The following is a 25,435-nucleotide window of genomic DNA, read 5'->3' as shown; positions in this document are numbered from 1 at the left end:
TTTTTTTTTTTTAAGATTTTATTTATTTATTTGAGACAGAGAGAATGAGAGACAGAGAGCATGAGAGGGAGGAGGGTCAGAGGGAGAAGCAGACTCCCCGCCGAGCAGGGAGCCCGATGCGGGACTCGATCCCGGGACTCCAGGATCATGACCTGAGCCGAAGGCAGTCGCTTAACCAACTGAGCCACCCAGGCGCCCACCAAGGCTTTTTCTTAACATAGGAGAATGTATATAGATTATCAAGGATAATCAGAAGTTACTTAAGTCCAAAAAAAAAAGAAGTTACTCAGGTCTAGAGATAGACACTATATTCTGGACATATACGTTGGAGAGCATAAAGCAATTGTTGTATATATATAAAATTGTTGCATTAATATAAAGATATAAAAAGTACATTCTAATTGCTTACCTTGAGTTTAATATGCTGATACATATTTCATTGTTTTTATTTTTTTAAAGTTTTTATTTATTCATTTAAGTAATCTCTATATCCAAAGTGAAGCTCAAACTCATGACCCCAAGATCAAGAGTCACACGTTCTTCTGACTGAGCCAGCCAGGAGGTGCCCCTCGTTAATTGTTTTTAAATGTGATGTCATTCTTCCAAAATTCTTGAAAGCTTTTTGCTTTCTTTCTATCCCAGCGATGTTTGGGAGTAAGATTTTTATTTACTTGTTAGTTGGCCTAAGGCAATCTGGTCTGTGCTGTTCTGTCTGTCCTGACAACAGCTCACTGGAGGAGGCTGACCTACTTGTAAAATCTGACAAGGAAAAGTTTGTTTTCATTTATTCCTTTGACAGATACTTAAGAAGCATCTACTATGCACTAGTTCACAATTCTGTGTACTTACTATTCTGAAACACAACAGCAGAGGGCAAAACTTTGCAAATGAGCCAACCATCTACCATTTCCAGTAGATGCCAGTGAATTCCAGTAAGTGGGCAAATGAGACTAGAAACAAGTAAGAGGAGCCAGTCCCCAGGAATGAGAGGTTCATTTTCCTCTGCTGAAACAAAGGGACCATTTAATTTTATACACTTATCCAAATGTATTGATAATTCAGTAGATGGATCTGTCTGCCAGAAGGAAGTCTCCAATGAGGAATAAAGAGATGCAGATAGATTTCCAGTTGGTAAGTGAATACATTTTTGATGTTTCCATACTTGCCTGCTGTCTCCAACCAACTTGGACTCCTCAGAATGCCTTATCTTCCTCTTTACTTCCACTATGGCTGCCTTGGTAGCCTCAGCTCTGGGAAGTAACTCCTGATACCTGCTTCTCTATCCTCACTCCCAGACAGTGGAGACTGGGGGGTCAAGGTCCCAGAACCTTGCAGCTTGGGTCCCCCAGTCAGCTCTAATTCTGGATGGGCTTCATGCTGCTCAGTGCACCATTCCATTGAGTCCTTTCCCCACATGGGCCTTCTCCGAGTTCCCCCAAACACACCATCTACCCTGGGTCTTTGCATGTGTGGTTTCCTCAGCTGGGAAGACCTTTTAGCTCTCAAATCCAGTTTGTCTTTCTTTCCTCCTTTCCTTTCTTTCCTTCCTCTCTCTCTCTTTCTAGCTTTCTTTCTGTAAGCTCTACATCCACATGGGGCTTGAACTCATGACCCTGAAATCAAGTTGCATGCTCTACTGACTGAACCAGCCAGGGGCCCCTTCAATGTGTCTTTCAATGCTCATTCCAAATCTCTCTTCTTCTGGGAATGGAGTTTGCTCCTATATGCTTAAAACATAGGAGATATCCAATGATTTTTTTTTTTTTTTAATGAGTGGGTCAACTCTATTTCTCTAGGCAGAACCAATGACCCCTTCCTCTATATTCCCACAACACTAGTACTGAAGCCAGTCAGCACTGCTCTCATTTGCCCCTGGATGGCAGTTCATTCTTTCCTGGTCTCTATCTCTCGGTAGTCTGTGACCTCTTTTATTCACCCACCCACCACCTGTTTCATGTTGGCTGATGGGAAACATGGCCTCAACTAGAAATCCTCAGAGAAGCCAGGGGTGACTTGTCCATTCCCCCAAGTAGCTGCCCCCACGCTTGGTCAATGACTCGTTCTCTAAAGCCAACAGTCTACTAAGAACGTGAGAAAGGAAGTTCGCCAAGTGTACTTACATATCTTGTGAGGTTTGACTCCTGTCTGGGGTGACTCTTCGCTGCTGGGCTTGAGGTTGCTGAGAAATGATTAAAGATGATTTATTGTCAGAAGGGGATACCTTGTGATGAAAGTCAAGGGGATGAGAAACAGTGCTGCAGTAATGAACAGATTTTTCGGCAATGTTTATGATCTCATTGCAAACTGCTTCCTGTGAGTGGCCCCGAGATATCCAGAAACCCCCAAAAAACAGTCAACATGGGGACAAAAAACAAAAAAACAAAAAGAAAAAAAAAGAAAGAGAGGAAGAGATGTAACATTCCAGATGAAGCACATAAGTCCAGGGAAACAACAGAGTTGAAGATCCAGGTTAAAAAAATAGATATTCCAGTAGTGGAGTGCAGGAGGGATCCAGGCGTAAGCATGGAAAAAACAGGTAAGATACAGAAGAATTTGGAATTTAGTATGAATATTAAAAATAAAGGCAGCAGCATAAAAGCCTGTAATTAGTGAGTAACTGTCACAAATGCAACAACTTCAGGATAGAAATGCAAGTATGGATCCCCAGTCATGCACTAACCATTAATTTAATCCCACATGTAGGCAGAGTGCAAATATGGTCTCTAAACTCCTCTGCTTTCTGAGAGGGAAGGGGGTGGGCCTAACACTTCCCTCTAGCACAACCGCCATATAATTCTTGCAAATAATGGCTCTGTGAGTTAGCCAGGCATTACTCCAGTCGAGACTCTAGAAGTCAGTAAGGGTTCTCTTTAGAAAAGCTATAGGCATCTTACCACATAGCTCTTTTCAGATTCTGTGAGATCAGGTCCTGCTCTCAGTGAATGATGAGAAGGCTGTGATCACCAAGCAAATTGTAAGGGAGACATTTTAGCAGATGTCACATTGGAATGGATTCAAAATAAAAGTGTGAGCAAATACACGTACCACACCGTCACACTCCATGACGCCGGATACTCATGGCCTACGGCCATCGAGTTTCCATGACAACACGGTGGGTGCACAGGAGAAAAACGCAATGTACAGAGTTAGAAGCATCCAGGCAATGAAATGGGAGGTTGGGAATATGAGCACAGTGAGTTGAGCATGAACACAGGGTCCCCAGATTGGCAGGAAAGAGACACAGAAGGGCTGTCTTAAGGAACAATTATGACCCTCCATAAACACACACATTGGTCCTTTTGCTCTCAGCTGGCAAAGCATCTATGGAAGGGCTGCTGAACCAAAAGCCAGTTTCAGTTTCTTGTCGACTGGAAGCCTCCTCTGGCAAAGCAGGCTCACAAAACTAACAGGTACAGGTATGCCACACCCGCGTACTTGTGAAAACAAACAGAAATGCTTCTGAAAAACTCCTTGGTGATATCTGAAGTATCAAACAAGACCGTTCCCCTGGAAAAGTCTGCACATGACACCCTCCAACCAGGAATGAGTTCAGGTATCTCACAGGGCAGAGCTTGCTTCCAGAAATAGGACTGGGTGTCCTGACGCGGCTGCAGAAATGAAACCATCACTCTTCACTCACCAGCTCAGGTATCACATGGTGACATGGAAACACAGGTGCGATTGTGGCCAAGCAGACCCATTATTTAAAGTGGGTCTCCCATAGGATAGGCCAGGAAGAGTGTCTGGAATCATTTCCCTGAGAAAGGATTCAATTCCAAGCTATAAGAAATCTCCCTACATAAATATTTGAAGAGCCATCCTTCTTGGAGAAACCCTCTCGGTAATGTGCACCAACAGCAACAAGCCAGGGTAACTCCAGGGCCTTCTAGAAGGGTGCTCAGATCTTGTGTATATGACCCACTTGATTCACAGAGAGGCCCAGAGAGGCCCAGGGCTTCCCCTGAGGTCACACAGCAAGCCAGTGGTAGATTTGTCTTCTGGATTCATTTACTGTCCCACTGGATCTTCTCTTTCATCCTTGGACCATTTCCCATGTCATTAAGAGTGCTCACTGGTTTTATTTTCCATGAGTCCTACAGACACCCTGGAGATAGGCAGAACCGGGTTTATCATCCTGTTTGCCTTTAAAACCCAGGAAGCTGATGCCCAGGGGGTTCAGTTCATGCCCCAAAGTCCCACAGCTAGTAAAGAGGTCGAGCTGCTGGGCGGCCCCTCGCATGCCACCACACCATCCCCTCCCCTCGTGTTTAGCACATCTCGCAAGACCAACTTCCACCCCAGACATCACTTCTATATTCCTGTCCTTTTGGGAAACCTCTTCAAGTTCTCTAAACTTCTTCAAAATGGCAATCCTTTAAACCCTGGACTCCGGCAGGAGTAAAGGAAGAGCCAGAACTACAAGGGGCCTTTTCATGGTCCTTCTCCAATGTCTCAGGACCTGCTGGTCTTTGCCAGGTGACCTTGTGTGGCCCCACTCACCACCCACCCAGCCTCTGGGTCCAGGCTTCTGTGTAACAAAGGAGAGTAATGACACTCCAATGACACTTGCTATGTGGGCTTTAATGTGGCAGAAGAAGGAAATGTATTCTGGGTGATCCCTCACAGGCAGATTTGGACAGGAGGGAAAAGTCTACAAGTGCGAGCTGTCCAGTAGAAGGGCTCCCAGGAGAGGAAGGGAGCTGCCGATCCCAGTGGCTGTGGAAGCCGAGGCCGAGCTATCACTTGGTGGCAGGCTGCGGCACTGCTTCTCAACCTTCCGTGTGTGCTGCTGTCACCTGGGGACCCTGTTAACATGCAGACTCCGACCGGACACACCTGGGGTGCATCCTGAGGCTCTACATTTTTTTTATTTTTATTTTTATTTTTAAAATTTTATTTAAATTCAATTAATTAACATATGGTGTATTATTAATTTCAGAGGTGAGGTCAGTGATTCATCAGTTGCGTGTAACACCCAGTGCTCATTCCATCCCGTGCCCTCGACACTCTACAGTTCTGTTGGTGATGCCCCTGAGGCTGGTCCACAGATCAATCTAGGGGACTAAGGCTGTAGAGCACCTTAATTATCCTTCACTGAGATTCTTTGGCTAGACTATGCCAAGACTGATCAGTGTGGGTCATACCTCATGAAAATGAAAGTTCTCATAATAACCAAAATATTTCCAAACTGCGGCTGGTGGCCTAATGACCTTGGGTCAAATGCAGGACAAAGAGAGGATGTGGACCACCTCTTCCCATGATGTCCATAGCTTACAGAAGTCCTGTAGCATCTTTCAATGAATTTAATCTAAAAGGAGTGACTAGAATCTATCATCAAGCAAATATTTGGTGCTTAAAAGAGGTTTGGTGCATCAGATATAGCAAAAAGGACCTGAATATTTTACTAGCTCTTTTTTGCAAAGCACCTAAAAACAAACAAACAACAGCTTTCAAAGCACACAGAGATCCGTTACCTCATCTGACTTTTACACTAACCTTTTGACTTAGGTGGAAAAGGAATTTTAAGGCTCAAGGAAGTGTGAAGATTTACACAGGGTGACAAAGCCACCGAATACTGAGTCCTCAGTGTCTAACCAACATACACCACCTTCCTCTCGAGTCCCGCTGGGACAGCTATGACCATAGCAACACCTGGCTTCTGCCCTTTGTGACAAGAGGTGCGGTCGCTTCTCTTCCTGAATACCTTTTCTTTATGTAAAAGGTACAGTGTGCGGTAATAGATATGGTCCAGTCCTTAACTCAAGGATGCACAGTACCGGAAGGGATACTAACCCAGCTAATATCTTCCTTGGTCTCAGGCCATATCCAAATCAGAGCATAATCGTCATCATCGGCTTCACATCTAGACAAAGTTGACATCTAGTACAAACTTAAGTCATCCCCGAGAGGTAAGGATGATTGGACTCTGTACTCAGAGTTTGTGGAATGAAGGACAAAAGCAAGATAAACATTTATCCTATTAGCTAAGATTCAATTTCTTCCTGTTTGAAATGCATTCCTTACATTTAAATCGAACATTTCATATGGTTGGGATAGAAACCAGTTTTTGGGGAGGTGTGTGTGGCATGTGGACCCTCAGGGGAGATGGAGACCACTGATACCCGAGGCAGGGATTCGCCCTTCACTTTGAAGGCTATTTACCTTCAGATTTTTTTCCTTTGGCATATATTTTTCTCTCCCTGGTCCCATTTTATTTTATTTTATTTTAGCAAGAGAGCGAGCACGAGCGGGGGGACAGGCAGAGGGAGAGGGAGAAGCAGGCTCCCCACTGAGCAGGGGACTGATGTGGGACTAGATCCCAGCACCCCGGGATCATGACCTGAGCTGAAGGCAGACGCTTAACCAACTGAGCCACCCAGGTGCCCCTCCCCGGCCCCATTTCTAACTGTGTATAGCTTTCTATATCTCTTCCTCTGAACCTATGCTGTCTAATATGGTAGCCAATAACACTTGAGATATGGCCAGTATGAAATGTGCTGTAAGTGTAAAAATACATACTGGATTTCAAACAGCATAAAATATAGACTGTAAACTATATCATTAATAATTAGATTGATTATATACTATTACATAATTATATTAATAGTTTAAATACTACTTTAGATATGTTGGACTAAATAAAATATATTGTTAAAATTAATTTCACTTATTCCATCTTACTGTAACCAGAAAAGTTTAAATTACATATGTGATTTACGTTATATTCCTACTGGATGGTGCTGCTCTGAACCCTCCCCTGCCTGTACTTAAGGCTAAAAGTAGACAAAGTTCTAACTACGACCTCATCCAGGGTTAAGAATAAAGAGAGTATTATCTTATGCCAAGTACATTTCAAACTCTTGGAGATACACACCAACTTTTTTTTTTTCCACATGTTTAGAAAAACAGCCATCAGCCCAACACACACACACACACACACACACACACACACAGGCTGCACTACCCCCACCCCCCCCTTACACCTGACAGTAAGCAGGGGATAGTTGCTGATCTGGAAACTGCTTTGCATCCATATTTGCACACACACTCACAAACTGTCCCCCTTGGCCTGGAGTGCTGGTTTTATTCTCTCCAAGTGAGCAATCCTGCATGAATCCTTGCTCTGTTGCCTTTCCATCTGCAGTTCACAGAAGACCCCCAGGAATGTGACCCTGGCCTCCCTGGGGCTATTAATCCCTCTGGATCCACGAAACACCTGGTGCCACCAAGGAGTTAGTAAGCGTTCTCTTCCAGCTTTGGGTGTGTGCCAAAGCCTTGAAACCCCAAATAAACTCTCCACAGGGTAAAGAACAGCAGGAAGTCCTGGAGATGTGAACAAGATGTGAACAAGGACCTCAACCTCAGAGTGGCCCAAGCCCCCGGAAGCGTCACAGGTTCCTTCTGCCCTCCTACCCCCCCCACCCCGCCCCCAGCCCCAGTCTGCTCAGAGACGACATTCCTCAACCCACTGCACACACCTATCTTGTCATCTGCTCAGACCCTACCCCACCTCTCTTTCTGGTGACCCATACTGGCGCCCAGGGGGAGACCAGACTGGGTGCAAGGAAAACTGGGTTCCAGGCCAGGCTATGACACTAATTCAGCAAAATGTTGTTGTGAGCAAAATGTTGAATTTCTCTGGATTTCAAATTCTTAGTAAAATAAGGATTGGACATGATTTACATAAACATCCTTTTCGGCTCCGAGGTTCTAACATAAGGGTCAGAGTGCATGCATCCTATGACTTGAGAACTAGGGTCTGGGGGTGGGGGGGCAGGGGCTGACCTGGCTTAAGAACGGGGGCACTGCACTCATGGCCCCCTGAGGACTGAGTAGAGGGCTTCTGACTGCAGCCTCTAGATGTGGATGGAGGGCTTCCTCTGGCAGTTTGTGGGAGGCGAGGGGTTGCCCTGCATGGTGGCAGATTTGCAGCTCCGGGAACACCACAGGCAAACGGCCAGAGGAGCCGGAGGCCTGAATGATTCGGGCTCCTGGCTTTCGGCTCTAGAACACCTCCACGGGACCCTTACAACAGGACCAAGTTCTCCCTGAGCTTATTAAGAAAAAGATCCCAGCTTAAACATAAAACAAATTACAGCCGACCAGTTCAACTGTTTCCCACCTAGATACAATCCCCTTGCAGACTGCTCCTCAGAGAACACGTTACTTTGTCGTAACTCGAATCTGATTACAACACTAAACTCAAATGCTCAGCCTTCTCGTCATGGTCTGTAGTGTGTGGTCTGTTTCCTTCCTAAAGTAATCAGAGGAGAAATGGCAAATATGTATTCAAAGATGAAGAAAGCAAAAACTTTCCAAGAGGACACCTTCATACTCAAGGTGAGAGAGAACAGGGAGAAGCACTAAGTTACAGAATGCAAATTCTCAGTTTTCTAAATTCCAGATTTGTGAACACAAAGTGGAAGGATCCTTCCAGCTTATCTTCTACTTTCTTTTCCTCCCTGCCACCCCCCCCCCCACCTCCATCTTCCTCTCTTAGGTGGAATGGGGTAGGAGGATAAAGCAAACTGCTTCTGTTTCTTTGCCCTGTTACCTCAGCATCACGTAACAGGTATTTACTGAGTCCCAGTGACGGGCTCTGTGCTGGGCGGGTTCATCTCCACGGCCTCTCATTTCATCCTCATAACTCAACAAGGTGGTCCACATTCACCTCACCCTACAACAGACCCAACATGTGTGAGTTGGGAACTGAAGAGCCAGGATGTGAACCCCGGGCTCTCAGACCCCGAGCCCTGGGCATCCTGCTACACCCTGGTTCTCTGAGCTTGAGCTCTGCCCGAGGGACACATGAGAGTAGCTGGAGAGGTCACTGATCAGGAGGTTGCCTCAGGAGGTGCTCTGTAGCTGGCATGACGGTTGCTACCATTGCTCCTAACACCTTTTGAGGGGTGGACACTTCAACTCGAGGTCTTAGTTCCCCACCTCAGGTGTCGAGAGAACACCTGCTGGTTATTTTTGGAACTGCAGCCAACGCCTCTCCCCATCCTGTAAATTGTTATTAGAGATTTCCTTTCTGAGTGAGTCAAAGGAAAACATTTCCATCTTAATTCCCATGCTCAAAGCAGGACTATGTCTTTGTTACCTTTCTGTGAACAAAGCTAGTTTCCACACAGTAAGGGGCATTCCCTCTGAATCCGCCAAAGCCTGTTTCTGTCATCACCTGAGCGTTCTCTCCTCGCCTTTCTCTAAGGCTGTGCAGTTTGATCTGGTGCTTCTCAGACGCTTTGAGGACACACGGCTTTCCTGAATACTGATTTTATTGTTGATTGGCTTCCTTCCCTTTGGGACTCAAACAAATATCACAAAAGTTTTTGTCACTTTTCTCAACTCATCATAAAAGTAGAATAGACTAGGGGCTCTTGACCTGGGGGGCACGGACTCCCAGGAAGCTTTCGGATGGACTCAGGTGTGGATCTCCTAAAACTTGATGCAAAATTGTGTGTGTGCTCCCCTCGTCGTCCCCAGACTACTGGCCCAGAGTCCTCAGCTGACCTCAGATTCTCAAAAGTTCTGTGATCTAGAAAAGGTTACGAGTCACTGGAGTAGATGATTTGTAAAGACTCTTTTTAATTCAGAAATTCTATGAGGATCTCTCATGCCAATTGTAGGAACTCTTGCTGCTGATGCCAGTCAGCAAACGGTGCCTCTCTCTTGGGAAAGCTCAGTCAACAGCTGATAATGCTAATGACTGAGATTTGTAAGATGATCTTCCCCTTCACGGTCTTGATCACCCTAATCCTTCTTGGCCAAAATGATGCCCGACAGAATCCAAGAATTTGGTTGATAATTCTGAACTCTTGGGCATTTTGCTTGTATGCATGTTTTTGTCCTAGTACACCCCCCAAACCAGGGGAAAACTTTTCATTTTTCAACTGTGAAGGTCTGAAGGTTTAATAATAAACCCCCTACTTAAAATTTTGCATTTGTTCCTTCTTTCCCCTTTTATTCACACAGGATTTTTAGCTAATCATAAAACATCAATGCTAAAAAGACCTTCAGTTCTCTTGTCTATATCTTTTGTTTATGGATGAGGAAGCTCCCAGAGAAAGGAAGTGATTCATCCGAAGACACACAGTGGGCCAAAAGCAGCGCCGGGCCAGAGGCCGGGGATCCCGACTTCCAGCACAGTGCTCTCCCCACGACATTGTGGTTCCCCTAAACACCCCCTGCCCTTCCTTTACGCCTTCCACTGTCTAAAGAACACACACCTAAAAACATGAGCAACTGACCCAATGTGATTTCAGTCTGGGAGTCTACAAAGGAGTGAAAAGCCAAAGCCTTTCACCAGTGTTCATCCACCCACAGAGCATTGGGGGAGGCAGGGGTAGGGCTGGACAGGTGACGAAGGGGGGAGGAAGCAGCCATGCAGGGACTTAGCACCAAATAGGGAAGTTTGACAACTGATTCACAAGGGGCACGTGACTGTGAGGAAGGTGACTGGACGTTGCTGGTGGGTGTCTACGTGCTTCCCAGCTCTACTCCCAGCCCCTTCCCCAGACTCCCCTCTTCCAGCCACCTGTGGACCTCCTAAGCCTCACCCAAAACTCACAATTCCCCGCGCCCCCTTTCCTGTTCCCACCTGTGGGTCTTGGCTGGGTTATCTGCTTGCCTTAATTGACACCCTCTTGCTGTTCGCCTATTATAAACCTCCCTGTGCTTGAAGCCCCATGTCAAATGCCACTTTTCTTTACAAAGTCTACCAGACTGCCACCTTCTCCCTCCTGTTGCTTATTCTTTCTCATCTTGAACCTTGAGGGTGAACTGACTCTCCTTCCCTGTCTGCATTATAATTATATATATAATAATATACATATTAATATATATATAATTATCTTAACCGCTCCCTGCAATGGAGATCATACATAGCTTTAATTGGGGTCAGTCACTTTTTTATCTCTTCTTTCACTCAACAAGTACTTATTGAGTACCTTCCAAATATGAGGTGTCATGGTCCCTGACCTTAGGGCGCTAACACTCTAATGGCGACACAGACAAGTGAAGGTAAGAAGACAATAGAGCTGAGATCCCCCAAATCAGGTGCCAGGGCCGTGGATGCACAAAGTCAGAGCACTTAACCCAGTCTTGCAGGGGTAGGGGGAAGCAGTCAGGAGGGGCTTCCTGGAAGAAGTAACATTTAAGTGGAGAAGTGAAGGACAGGTGGGAATTATCGAGGCAAGCCAGCAGGGAGGCTGTGGAAGGCGAAGCCGGCTTGCTGTCTGAAATGGCCAGATCACATGAGGCCTTCGATATATTAGCAATGAAAGAAGAAAAGATCCTAACATTTTAGAATGTCTTTTCATTTAAGGTACCCCGCTAAATTCCCTCTACTTACTGGTCAGATAGTCAACCTAGCTTCTTAACAACTATCATAAAATTGAACTTTTGTTCAGTTCCCCACAGCAAGGAGAACAGTGACTGGCGATTTTCCTGATCACACGCGCTGGAATGCATTTATCCAAATAAGTGACATAGCCTGAGGCCACAGCAAGCTGACAGGCCACCAAAGAACAGTTGTCCCTGAAGTCCTTTCCATCTTTAGCTCTGTCACCCCAAGAGGGCCTCAAGGGGCAGGGAGCTTCTGCAGGTCCCCCTTCCGTGAGTGGCTGGCTCCTGTTCCCAGTCACAGGAGAGGAAAGTAGAGGGGTTGGGCGGGAGGTGTGGGGGCAGGGGCCCCCTTCACACAACCTTCCAGCTCTCAGCAGGGAGCAAGGCCGGGGCCAGGGCCGGGCGCACCCAGGGAGAAGGACTGGCGCTGGAAGAGCAGGAGAAAGGGCGGGGACAGGAAGTGGTACACTCGGGTTCTGGAGGCCCACCAATTTTCAACGGGCCTGTCTTTCCATGTTGCCAGTTACCTCCCCCGCCCCCCCGTCCTCCATTAGGAAGCGGGAAGTATATACCCCTCAACTCACCCGGAGTTCCCGCACTATGCGCACTTCCTGTACACACTGGGTCCTGGAATTGGGCTGTGCTGATGAGTCACGGCCGACAATAATGAGGTCTCCAGGCACAGTGGGCTGACTTAGGACGTTTACAGAACAGTTCCCACATCAGAGACATTGAATTCTTTTCAGCTAGCCCTTTCACCATCTCTCCCCAACCAACTATTCTTTGCTTAGCTGGACACACCCTTCTCTTCCTCCTGGAGCACACATTCCAGGAGCACCTGCTCTGGGACCAGGCAAGGCCTTCCCCAGGTTCTGCTATTTTCCCTAGGCCCCACGCTCAGAGCTGGAGAAACAATCCACTTTATGGAGCCTTCCCACAGGCCGGCCATCACTCTTAGCTCATTTAATCCTTACAACTACCCTCTGAAGGAGAGACCACTTTTACTCCTACTTTGCACAGAGAAGACTGTAGCTCGCTGGCCTGATTATTTATCACTATCCCACACTGCTCTTCCCGTGGAAAGCGATTTTCTGCTCCTAACCATTACACTGGGGCCGGAGGTCCGGCCTCGTCTGTGTCTCAGGCCTCTGAGCTCCTGTGGTCTTCGAGCACTTCTCTGTCACTGCAGGCACGATGCCGCTGTGCCTGTCTTGTTGCTGGAACACAGGCTCCTCCAGAGCAGGGAGGCACTGACCCCAGTCCCCTGCCCTGCTACAGAGTGGTGTCTACAGGCCCGAAATAAATACTTGTTGAGTGACTTTAGAGAAAAACTAGGATGGCAGGTCTGAGGATCAAGCATAGTCTACTGTGGGCATTGTACATAGTAAACAATAAATGAGGCTTCTTCAAGAATTCCATCTGATACTAAAGGCATTCTAGAATGTTCTCCGTTCCACAAGCAGCTCCAGATCGCCCAACATGGAGAGCTGCCAAAGCGCTGACCACGTTCTGTTCCCAGTCCCTGGCAGGGGGTATTTCATATGCATTACTCTGTGGAACCCTCTCAACCACGCTGTGAGCCTGTTTTACAGGTGAGGCTCAGAGAGGGGAAGTGACTCCCAGTCACAGACGCTAAGAGGTGAACCGGCATTCAACCCCAGCTACTTTAGAGAAACTGCCCGAAGTCTTTGACTTTTAGGGTACTAAACAGCATTGCCAAAATTAGGATCATGACCTAATTGCCACGTTTGTCCTCATCCCCATCCCCAATTTTTCAGCCCTCAAAACACCCTGAGGCCACTTTGGTCCTTGAAATCTTTGTAGCTGACCCAGAGAGAAAATGGGACAGTCACCTAAAAACCCGGTGTGCCCATTCCAGGACCCTGTACCTGCTGGGGCCCCAGTGCTGGGTCTGCATGCACCTCCTTAGGACCAAAATGCATTTGTTCATCAGGGAACAGAAGCCCTGTGCTCCCACACGACCACAAGACGGGACGGAGACCTGACAGAGCTGAGCGCTGGCAGAGCACCATGGATTACGGACACAAAGTGCAGCTCACACCAAACCAACCACACGGAGCCATACTGAAGCCTGGTGTTCTCAGCTGTGTTAGAGCAAACCGAGGGAAGTCTCTAAGGCATGAATGGACGTGAGGAAGGCCTTCCTTCTCGTGGGGCTTTGGCACCAGGCCAGGAGGCACCCAAAGTGGGAGTGACTTCTGAATCGCCTCAAGAGGCCAGAGTGCTGTCCTTTGCCTCCACCTGTCCCCAGCCTGGTACCTTAATCGATGGCCCCTCCGTTCCCTCCTGGGTACTCTTTCTGCCCCCAAGGCAAGCGAAGGGCTCTCACCGGCATCCACGGGGCCGCGGTAGACGGGCCACGGGTGAGACGTCCAGCCCACCCTGCCAAGGCACATGCGGTCACGCTGCAGGCCTACCTGGCTTACAGCACTCCGAACGGCCCTCCTCTTAGCCTGCTCGCCACCTCTATGCAGGTCTGTCTGCTCAGCCTCCCTTCCCGGCAAAGGGCTACCCGGGGGCCTGCCGGGCCGGCTCTCCTCGGGCGCGTGGAGATCTGAGAGTCTCTGTTCCGAGCTCAGGCACCTGACCACGTCTGAAGGTCTCAAGCAGCTCTTCTGAGAGATCTTGGGTGCTCCGGGGCATCTCTCACCTGCCTCCCGCTCTGCTCTCCTCTCACACTGTCCGCGCTCTTCTCGCCTCGGCTGCCGCTTACCCTGGCTGCTAAAGGCGGTGCTGAGCTCCGAGATGACCCTATCAGAGCTCCCCGGCAGCAGCTGCGAGAAGCTATCCTGGCGGACACCTGGCAGTGGCACGTGGACACCACTGTCCCCGTTGACGTGAAGGGAGGCGGGGGCACCACGTGCCAAGGAGGCAGCTTTGTGGGGGGGAGGCAGGGCCAGCGGAGAAGCCATCGAGCGTGGGGTGGAAAGATCAGACCAGCTCGAATGGGGAAGGCTGAGAGACAGAGAGGAACCGGGCCTCGCCCACGAGGCGAGGTGGTCGGTGTCATAGACAGAAGTCTCCGGCAGAGGAGGCAGGGGTGGGGTCAGGGCCAGAGGCCGCCTGCCTGGGACCCCAACAGTCAGGGAGATCCACTCAGAGGTGACAGCGTGCATCTCGGGGGACAGGGCTCGATGGGAGTGGGGCAGGGATGAGGGGGCTGGCATGATGAGCTTGCTGTGACTGGCAAACTTAAAAAGAAAAGGAGAGAGAGGAAGACAAAGGAAAGAAGCAAAAGGTACAAGTGTCAGCATAAAGAAGACAGGAGGAAAATAATCACAAGGGATATACAAAGAGGAATGAAATGCGGAGGACGAGGACACTCTGGTGTCCAAAAAAATGAAATCGTTTGGTTAGGTTGGAGAGAAAGTGGGATGTGGGTGCATGCGTGTGTGTGTGCATGGTGTGTGCTGGTGGTGGAGGAGGGGCGGGCGAAGTGAGTGGAACAGAGAGGGGAGAAAGGGGCCCATTGGGGCGGTTACAGATGGCGCTGGCCCGGTTTGCAGAATCAGACCTTCAGAGGGACACACTGGGAGGCCCCCATCCTACCCCACCCCACCCCAACCCCGCTGCCACCGAAGAGGCCCTGACCCACCAGCACGAAGGAAAAAAGGTGCCCTGCCACTGCCCTGCCCCTTCTTCAGGCTTTTATTCTCTCTAGAGTTCTCAGCAAAGAGCCTTCCAGACAGGGGTACGAGCAGTGGAGTCATCTTGTTTTACAGTTGTGCTTGGCTACAGTCAAGCGAAAAATCTCGCTGAGTTACTCGAATTACTACGAAGCAGAATGGCCTGCGCTGACCCCACGCCCTCTCCCTGTGAGATTGCAGGAGATGGATCTCGCTGTGCAGGAGCCCCGGGTCAGCCCGTCTAATGCCTTCCGCCAGGAACCATCCCTGGGGTCAGGGGTGGGCAGGTGGGAGAGGAGGAAATAATGAGAGGATGACAGAAAAGAGGCACCACCCAAGTGTCACCTGAGTCCAGGTCCGGGTCCTGCTCTCACGCCTCTGGCCATTCTCCCTACAACTTACCACGGTGGTATGGTCAGTGGTCTTCACAGGAAGTCACCCCACCATGCCTCTTCTGAACCCAAGGTCCTAATTCTTTCTTGGCTTTGGGGAAGTGGGGATTGGTTTGGAATAATTACATTTTTTTAAAACAAGTCTGTTCATAATTAATGTTTAGGGATGCAAACATCTTAGTATGCCTATAAACCTACTTCTTCTCGGCCCAGTGTAGACAGAGATGCTATACGTTCCTTTCCCAGCCTGGTTCTTGCTTGCAAAGAATACCCTGGATCTGGTCCATATGTCTGAGCATGAGAATGTGAAATTCTCTCTTTCAATCTTTGCCTTCTGCAGGCCAGCCTTGACCAAAAAGATGATGAAGAGAACCATCCTGGGTCATGCTGTGTATGGGACACTGGTGGTCCCCAGACAACCAGCTTCCCCTAGGGGAGGCTGCTCCTATACAGTTTTGGACCAACTGCTAAAGTCTCTCATTTCTCTTGCCCTTATCATCTGATCCCCAGAGCCATCACCTTAAGCTCTTTCTTTTCCCCACGATAATAGTTCTTCCTCCCAAGTTCTCGAAACGTGTCATTTGTATGCATGGCAACAAACCCTGGTGTGTATCCTCTGCATTACTGCAGATGGTTCCTAATCACAGTGCTGCAGAACCACCCCCGAGAGGCTGTGTGCCATCAGCATTGTGGACTGGTCGGGAGGAATGTGAAGACCAGGGACGAGAAGCTTAGGTACCTGTGGGCTTACGGTGCCACTACGACTTGGGGAGGAGGAGAAAGGCAGGTCGATGTAATCCACGGGGTTTTTCACCAGGGGCCGCTTGATCACGTCCACGTAGGTGATGGGGAAGATGCCTTGCCGGGACGTCCCTGGGATCCTCCCTTCGTACCAGTTCTCGTCCACCTGTCGGAGCAGCATGATCCTCTCACCCTGCAAGATACGGCAAGGAAGGGTCCTTGTGCCACCACGCCTCGGCAGGTCTGAGGCCCCTGCCTGCACCCTGTGCCATCCTTCATTGTTTATCTCATCCTTTGTTCAGAAAAACCTTCCTTGCTAGACCCGGATAAAATCCGTGTCATGGAGATGAGGTGCTGACAGGAGAGCTACCTGGCGGCTGAGAAGTGAAGCTTAGTTTCTAAATATTACAGTAAAGGAGAAGGTCAGAGTCATCCCCCCTAATCAGCAGCCAAATGGAGGGGTTTTGCCTCATTTATCACAAAACTGATATCCAAGTTTCTCTAAAGCAAAGGTTTTGGAGCGTTATCTTTTTTTTTCCTTCCTTTTTAGCACTTTGTTTTTCCCCTGCACCACTATAGAAAAGTAAAAACACAAACATTAAGCAGCAAACTAGTATTACCCAGAAGATGATCTCTCGGGGTAACCACAGTTAATATTTTGATATATGTATTTCCCAGATTTAATTCTGTTCATGTGAATTAGACTTGCACATATTTTTTTTACTTACGAAAACTGAGTATGCACTGTATTCCCCTTTCCAACCTTCTTTTTCACCCTTTATGACACAGAACGAACCTCCTTCTTTATCAACAAATAGAATTCTACAGTTTTAATCCTACTGCAGCAACAGCATAATGCCCCATTGCAGGCCATTCTATTGTACACACATATAATGACTCAATTACTGGTCTCCTGATATTGGGCATGAAGGGTGATTCTCTTTTCCATATGGTAGTTCATCTTTCTCTAAGGCATGTGTTCATTTCCCTAAATCCTCACTAAAATTAGTAACTAATAACTTCAGTAAAGCCAGAGAGATCTGACACGGGAAGAGAGCATCTGATCGCAGGGAAGAAGGGCATCCCTGCACAGCTCACTTGTGTGCAAAGCGAGCACACTGAGCTCCTTGAGGGCACCGACTAGATGCCATGCATCATGCTGTGGGCTTCACAGAGGTGGTTTCCTTGAATCCTCTTAAAACAGCTCTAAGAGAGGGTCATTTATCTTCATTTTACAGATGATCAAAGGGAGGCTTGGAAAAGTCTTTAACTCCCCAAAAGTTGACTTTTGGCTTCAAAGGACTTGCTCTTCTTCACTGGGCCAAAGGAGTATGTCGTAAAACCTAGTCACAACCACTTTTCACATCATTGGATGCTCAAAAAATGTTGGCTGAAGAGTCTTAGACTCCAGAAATACTGCCATTAGTCAGTGAACTTAATGTTAATTAAACCCTGACAAAGCCTAGGGTTTACTTTTTAAATGCCTCACCTCAGAAAATTCTCCAGCTGCCCTTCATGCAACCCTTGATGGGGCACATCTCTCGGGCACAGTGACGGTACCAAGAGACTAGTATGGTATGTATGGGACGCCGTCCCATATGCCGTGACGTCCCCTCCCCGAGAGAACAGGGCCATCCAAACAGAGCCCCAGGGCTGAGAAGAGAGGGCGCTTACCTTCCTGAAGGACATTTCTACTTGCGTATCACCATTAAAGTTGAACTTAGCGATAGCTTCTCCATATTCCAAGACCTGCACCGATGCCAACTTCTTGGGCTGAGCCTTCTCAGCGGGAGGAAGAAGCTGAGAAAGGGAAAGAGGCCGAGGAGAAGAAGAGAAGAAAGCGAGGGGATAAGAGCAAGGGAGGAAACAAACAAACAAACAAACAAAAAACACAAGTTCTTGGTAAGCGAGTGGTGCTTTGGGCATGACCGGGCTCTTCTGTGGAAAGAGAAGGAGGGATGGTACCTCGATGTAGGTGCGCGGGAAGATCCCCACCCGGCCGTGATGCTCTCCTTCATACCAGTTCTGATCAATCTGCTTGTAGATGTACACAACGTCCCCCTTCTGCAGAGGAAGCTCCCTGTCGACAGAAGGTCAGAGCGTGTTAGCAGAGGTCTCAAAATGTGTAAGATGAAGACACTCCATTTTTTAGCAAAAGGAGACTCTGAGTGAGGTCAAAGGGGACAAATGATAGAAGAGGGGCCTCCATATTCGGAAGGGAGAACCCCACTCTTCAGGAAGTTACATCCCTTTTGGCATCCTTCCAGTCTTCTGGGGGATGGATAACTTTCAAAAGGACTCCCCACTCCAAAGTGCTCACAGGCCATGTGAGTCTGTTGTGGTTTACTCAATGTATTTTTTGTGAATGCTGGTCTTATGCTCAGAATATTTATGCAGCACGTAACAATGCACCCAGTAGTCTCAACTGATGTCCAGTAAATGATGATAAACATTTCCCTGTAGATACTTTCAGGGTCTTCACTATACTCCTTCTATGCCCTGGCAAGGCATGCTTTCATTGCTTGAAATGACCCTCAAATTACTTGTGATAGACTGACATCCTTGTGTCCTTCCATCCAGTCAGCCAGCCAGCCACCCACCACATCACCCTCCACCCGTCTACCATCATGCAGTAGAAAAGCTCTGAAATTAGGCAGATCTGGGTTAAAAACCCAGTTATATCATTTACTAGCTCTGAGACCTGGGGCGAGATACGTAATCTCTCTGAGATACTTTATCTGAAAATAGGAGCTAACTCAGAGTTGCTGGAAAAATGTAGCAACAAACTGCAAGTAAAACACCCAGCACGGTGCCTGTTACAGAGTTAGCACTCAGGAAATGGGAATTCACTACTTCCTTTCAACATGGGAAAGGAACCTTGGAAAAAAAGCGGATTTTCCTTAAAATGTTCTTCATGTATTTTTGCAACTTTTCTATGTCCATCCATCCCTTTGCTGGCCTTAATAATGATGCTGTTAACCTCTAACCAGGGCTCCTTTAAAAAAAAAAAAAAAGATGAGAAAGATAAATTATAAGCAAAATGAGGATAACAATTGTAGCTTGAAGTTTTTTGAATTAAAAAAAAATGATCTAGATCTTTTCCATTTGCATCCAACCAAAAGCAATGGAAAGAAAGGCTCTGACTGCAGTTTGGAGGGGGTGGGCCTGTCTCCTCTGCAGTGCCAGGAAGCCGCTCGGTTATGTGAGGGGCGCCGGCTAAACAATGGGGGCACATCTGGAAGACTTTACCCCGAGTCCTCACTGTGCTGAGTGCAAGAACAAGGCAGCCTTTGTGGTGTCGCACTGACAGACAAGGTTCTAATCCTGAGGAGGCCCGGGGAGGGGATCTAGGGCATTTGTCTCTGTAAGAGAGAATGTTTTTGGCCAGTTTTTTGCTATAGCTCTCCTTGGGGGTGTCTGAATCCCCTCCTCTCTTTAGCCCCCAAGCACGGACACGTGGATGTGCAGGACCCTCAGCATATCCACCCCTGCTGAAGGTCCGTGCGCTCCACGCTCTCCCACCCTCGGTGACCCACAGGTGTAGAGGCAGCTGGGAGTGTCACGGCCCCCGTGGTGAGCAAGGAGGACGACAGCTTGTGGGGGGCTGAGAGGTCTGCAGTCATCCTTCCTGCACTGCGGACCACATGCCCATCTCCCAAAGAACCACAGCGCAATGGGGCGCCTGGGTGGCTCAGTTGGTTAAGCGACTGCCTTCGGCTCAGGTCATGATCCTGGAGTCCGGGGATCGAGTCCCGCATCGGGCTCCCTGCTCAGCGGGGAGCCTGCTTCTCCCTCTGGCCCTCCCCTCTCTCATGTGCTCTCTCTCTCTCATTCTCTCTGTCTCAAATAAATAAATAAAATCTTTAATAAAAAAAAAAAACCACAGCGCAAGGTCTGGTGGTAATGAGGTTCCAGAAGCACTAATACGATATACTTCAGGTCTTTTCTGGAGTGTCACCATGTATATCATCAGCAAAGGAGAGGCTCAGAGAAGTCCTGCGGGTAAGAAACCTGTTTAACTTTGTTCACTCGAGTGCTCCTACAGGACACTTTTTTGAGTAACATACTATGCAGAAAAGTAGAACCCAGTGATTAAAGACGTTTAGAAGACTCAAGTCAATGGATCTGTCCTTTACTCTTTTAAAAAAAAGTTGTATTAACTTTTCTGGGAGGGAGCAAGGGGTAATAACAGCATAGAGCCAGGAGGTAGACTCCTCTCTCCAACATTAGCACCATTTTAATTCTTTTTTTATTTAGAGAGAGAGTGTGTGGGGGATGGGGAGGAGCAGAGGGAGAGGGAGAATCTTAAGCAGGCTCCACGCCCAGTGGGGAGCCCGACGTGGGGCTCAATCTCACGACCCTGAGATCATGACCTGCGCCGAAATTAAGAGTCGGATGCTTAACTGACTGAGCCACCCAGGCACCCCCAGCTTATCACTGGTGACAATTCTGTCTCAATCAGCCTTCGAAGTTGCTTTAAGGAAAAAACTGTTGTGTGATTATCATCACAATACCTCTCTCAGTTCAAAGGAAAACATGGTCACGGACCTCTCTCAATTCAAAGGAAAAAGGGGGAAAAGGTACTGTTTGGTTAAACTAAAAATTAATTTATAGAACTCTGTTATCTTCTCTCTGGTTAAAAAGAAGGGGCGGGGGGAGATGCTGACTTTTGCTACATTATGCAAAATGTTTTATATCTATTACCTCAGCTGCCCTGCAAGAGTGGCATTTTTGTGTCCATTTTATAAATGAGGAAATTTGAGGTGGAGGTTGGTGACTTGCTCACTGTCACAGAGACAGTAAGGGGCCCAGTCACGACTCAAACACAGGACTTCCTGACTCTAGAGCCCATCTGTCCAGCACACTAGACTGCTACCTCTTGTTAGCTGATGAGCTAAAGGACTGGAGTAATTACAATCAAACCCAACATACCAGAATTTGTGCCTAGGTCTGGAGACTGTGGCCTGGTCACTCATTTTGTGTTGGAGGAGATCAGAATCATGGCTGAGTAGCCTTCTCCATGGCATTACTCAGTGTCCAGTGATGGAGAGCTTCCCCTCTCATCACCACGAATGGAGATGTGGAGCCTCCCATCAGCAGGGCAATGGGATGGCTGCTGGTTATTGCTACCAATGGCAACTCATGGCCCACTTTAATCCATAATTAGATAGGAAGTGAGCAGGTTCCTTGCAGAACCCAGGCTTGCTAGCATTTTCCAAATTTCATCCCATGGAATAGAAAGGCTTCCTGGTCATCTAAAATTAGATAACACTGGGTTAAATAAGCTAACCAGGTTTCTTCATCGAGAGCCTTCCAGAGCCATCACTACACCAATAGCAAAGTCTCTGTGGGAAGAAGGGGGCATAGGAGATATTGACACAATGTGCGGTGATTCCTAGACTCACTGCTAGGATGGAAGACTTTTTTTGAGAAGTATTTTATGGAGCTAGCCCTTTGAGGAGCATACTGCTTTCCTGTGGGTTCCCACAACCACTGAATGTCATAAGATGTTGCAGCAAAACTAATGAAGTTATCATTCTAGATACTGGTTCTGGTTCCTGCCATAGAAAGAGTGGGTCAGATTGAGCCACCACTTCATCAAGCAAACTGAGTCCCTGGATAGGAGGCGGCAGGGTGGCACAGTGGTAGGAGCCCAGGCTCTGGCACCAAGCTGCCAGGGTTTGAACCCCCTGCATCTATCACTGACCAGCTTGGGCAAGCTCCTTAACCTCACAGCCTCTCGGTTTCCCCATTAGTATAACAGGGATAACAACAGCACCAACCCCAGAGGGTTCTGGTGATGGCTGAATCAGTTACCATACGTAAGTAACTTGAATGGTGCTTGGCACGTAGTAAACTCTATAAATTATTGTTTTTAATCATCGTTGTTGTTCTCCATCTCTACAAGTGAGCTGTGTTTCAAAGAGGCAGTTATAAAAACAAATTGGTAGTACTTACTTTAGAGTCTGAGCCTTAAAGTCAAATTTGGCTCTGGCAGGTCTCATCTAAACACAAGAAACAGTGAAAATTTAAAATCACAATTTATGTACAATGAAAAGGACACATTTTTCAGAAGTTTCCAGAAAGCAAAGCAGAAAAATTCACTCTAACTAGTTCATTCTGGTGGAGAAATCTGGGCAAAATTCCACTTATCTGACCTCAGCAGAACACTAGATGAATGTTTGATCAACTATGTCATGCATGAGAACCTCCCTAAGGAGGGCCAGATTTGGGGAAGAGATGTTTCAAAAAGTCCCAAAGCTGAAGCGCTGGTTCCCCAAAGCTGACCATGGCTATTAAAAACAACACATACACACACCAGTCGGCCAGAAGTCCTCAGACATTCCTACTCTTTGGGGGACATCTCCTATTCTCCTGACTTAAATTATGATCTGCAAGTGGACGACACCCTGATTCACCTCTCACATCATCTTTGACTCTGTAGATTTCTCCCGGCCTGTGAGATCATCCCAAAAGCCAGACAAAGCGAGCCCTGAGTTCATTTTCTTTCTCCAAAGCTTCCTTTCCTTTCGGGTAGCCCTCTCCTTCTGGACCCCCAGGCCTGGAAGTCCTCCTCAGACCCCAGTTCCTCAAGTCTGTCACTCAGTCATACCAACCCTCCCTCCAGAACCCTCCACAAGCATGCTCAGGTCTGACCTCTAGCTCCTATACACACAAAGCTTCCTTTGACTTTGTGTTCTCTTCACTTTCATCTACTGTCACTCAGGAGCACAAATAACATTCCTCAAATACTTCTGTCCATCACTTCCTTGCTTTGAAGTTGGCTGAGGCTCTCGAGTATCCCTCAGATCAAATCTCAATTCCTGACGTGGGTTAAGGTCTTTGGGTAATTTCTCCCCAATTTCACATACTTTCTCTTCAATATTAGAGGACAAAGCAGAGGGGGAAAATGGGAGACTCGGTGAGAAAAAAAAAAAAAAGGTATTTAAAAGCTCCATCAAGGGGTGCCTGGGTGGCTTAGTTGTTAAGCGTCTGCCTTCAGCTCAGGTCATGATCCCGGGGTCCTGGGATCGAGCCCCGCATTGGGCTCCCTGCTTGGCGGGAAGCCTGCTTCTCCCTCTCCCACTCGCCTTGCTTGTGTTCCTGCTCTTGCTATCTCTCTCTCTGTCAAATAAATAAAATCTTAAAAAAATAAAATAAAAGCTCCATCAAGCTTAGTTTTAGGTCCAAAACCCCTCAGTGATATGTCCCTTATTAGCAGGCTCCTCAAGCTGGTATCTTGTAGGGATTTTCTTAAGGGTGGTGAATTCCCCACAGGAATTTATTTTTGCATTTTCATGTTGATGTTTCGCCTCTATCCATCTGCTCACATATGTATTAGAGGTCAACTGAATGACTGCTTTACAGTCCTTGCCACACAATTTCAATGCCTGCATTTGTGTCCGTCTGTGACCGAAGAGCACAATTTAGTAGTCGTAAGCAAAAAAGAAAAGAGCGGGTGTGGAGTTAATGATAAACGCCACGTTCAAAAGAGAAGGCCAGATAACCAACATTGTAAGGACAAAAATTTCACAGTGATTCCAACTGAAAAAAAAAAAAAAAAAAAAGATGGTCGTTACCCAAGGACAGCCAGCTGTAGAGCTGTGGGAACTTTAAAAAATGTATACCAAACAGCACCATATTCACACTTTGTGTGGCAACTGAGTTCAGGCAAAGGGCTTTCACCTATCGGTTAAATTAAGTTTTACAGGTGTGTCATTAACTATTTAATTTGTAAACTGGCTTAGGCCAATACTGGGGATTGGTGAGAACAAAATTTTTTTCCCATTAATCAGAATCCATATGTTACTCAAAGTTGAGAAAAACACTGATTCCACGGAACTGTTAAGACATATTCTGAGTCATCGTTGCCTACGCAAAGTAGCATCTCCCTCTTTACCTGCCTGTCTCCCTGAGGCCCAACCCATCTCCCCACCCCAGCTCCCACAGCACAGACCGCGGTCACGAGGGTGCCTCCCCCGCTGGACTCCCAGCTTCCCAAGGGCACAGTCTGGGTCCTATTTCTGCCTCCACACGGGGTCTTGCACAGAATTACTGGTCACCCACATTGTACTCAGTGGGGCTGGAGTACATCTACATAGCCCTGTGCACCTGGGACTTGTTGGTCTCTGTTCTTCCATGTCTGTCAGTCAACATCCAGGGCAGTGATTCTCAAAGTGGGGTCTCTAAACTGGCATTATCAACATCACCTGGGAACTGGCTAGAAGGGCAATCCTTGGGCCTCACCGCAGAATTAGAATATTTGTGGATGGGGCCCAACAATCTGTATTTTAACAAGCCCCCAGGAGATTCTGATGAGCACCCAAGTTTGAGAATCACTGCTCTGGAAGGGAGGCAGGGAGAGTTAGGCAGCTTGCCTGCCTCTCTCCAAGGCTGTTCTGCCCCAGCTGCGTTTCTGTGTGCATGTTCCTATACATGGATCTATGCAGCCCTATGGCGCCTTGCGTTCCCCTCTTCCCCATCACTAGCAAGCGGGTAGGCCTGTGAATGAGGATAATCCATCACCAGAGCCTTCGGAACAGGGTGGTTCTGAGGAGCTGGAATGCTGAGGGCTGGGGGCTGCCTTTCCCTTGCGTCGGAGTTACCCCTGCTAACTTCTGCCTCTTCCTTATTATGTTTTCTTTCTCTCCATCACCATAGAGTGTCCTTCCCTTTCCCTGCTTTTCTTTCATTCTGGTTCTCTTTTCTCTCTTTGTCACAGAGAGACATTTCTTTAAAAACAAAACAAAAAACAAACCATTTGATGAGAATAGCCAGTGTCTCTGTCACTCAAAGGGTAGAAACATGAATATCAATCCCCTATTACACTGATTTATAAACCTGTATATGCTTTGGTGTCACTCCCCCAGCTCCCTACCTCCCAAGCCCCAGACACACACACTTCCCTAGAAGGAGCTAATCCTTAGGGGACCAGTTAGGGTCCCATGGCAAAACATACTCTGACGCAAGCAGCAGTGTTTGGCCGGCATAAGAATTTCAACATGTTGGCCTGAGTGCAGGAGGCCAAGGCCTGGATAAAATCGCTTCAAAGGTTTGTGCTTTCTTCATGCCTTTTATAATATTAAGTTCTGTAATCTCAGCTGAGAAATGTCAAAATTAAGGGAACAAATGAAATGTCTCTCAGAGAGCCCTCTTCCCCTCCATGGGCATATCCTAACCACAAAACCCCCTGGGTTTCAAAATTTTTCAGTGAGGCTTCAGCACTACTAAACACCTTATTCAACTAATTCATCATACGATACCAAGCGGCAATATTATTCTCTGGTATTTCGGGACCTGGGTAAATGG

General features: G+C 47.5%; 1 protein-coding gene across 46 annotated transcripts in view; it reads right to left on the bottom strand.

Moving 5' to 3' along the window:
- The window catches only part of SORBS1 (sorbin and SH3 domain containing 1), a 223,372-nt gene that overhangs the window by 6,783 nt on the left and 191,154 nt on the right, over positions 1–25,435 (bottom strand). For 26 of the 46 annotated variants that reach the window (XM_081823757.1, XM_081823762.1, XM_081823769.1 and 23 more), the window contains 5 exons: positions 22,085–22,131; positions 18,092–18,206; positions 17,801–17,926; positions 16,125–16,319; positions 2,121–2,179 (listed from right to left, as the gene is read on the bottom strand). In XM_081823757.1, the coding sequence (XP_081679883.1) occupies positions 2,121–2,179; positions 16,125–16,319; positions 17,801–17,926; positions 18,092–18,206; positions 22,085–22,131 (542 nt within the window). Of the gene's footprint in view, positions 1–2,120; positions 2,312–2,894; positions 2,955–13,784; positions 14,559–16,124; positions 16,320–17,800; positions 17,927–18,091; positions 18,207–22,084; positions 22,132–25,435 lie in introns of all 46 variants that reach the window. The other 20 variants (XM_081823748.1, XM_081823755.1, XM_081823760.1 and 17 more) reach the window with 3 other exon arrangements.

Source organism: Leptonychotes weddellii, chromosome 6, assembly GCF_054177405.1.
Source record: "Leptonychotes weddellii isolate Sample4059 chromosome 6, ASM5417740v2, whole genome shotgun sequence".
In the NCBI taxonomy this organism is placed as follows: domain Eukaryota; kingdom Metazoa; phylum Chordata; class Mammalia; order Carnivora; family Phocidae; genus Leptonychotes; species Leptonychotes weddellii.
The sequence above is the reverse complement of the archived record's forward strand: the minus strand, read 5'-3'. Positions and strand labels throughout refer to the sequence as shown.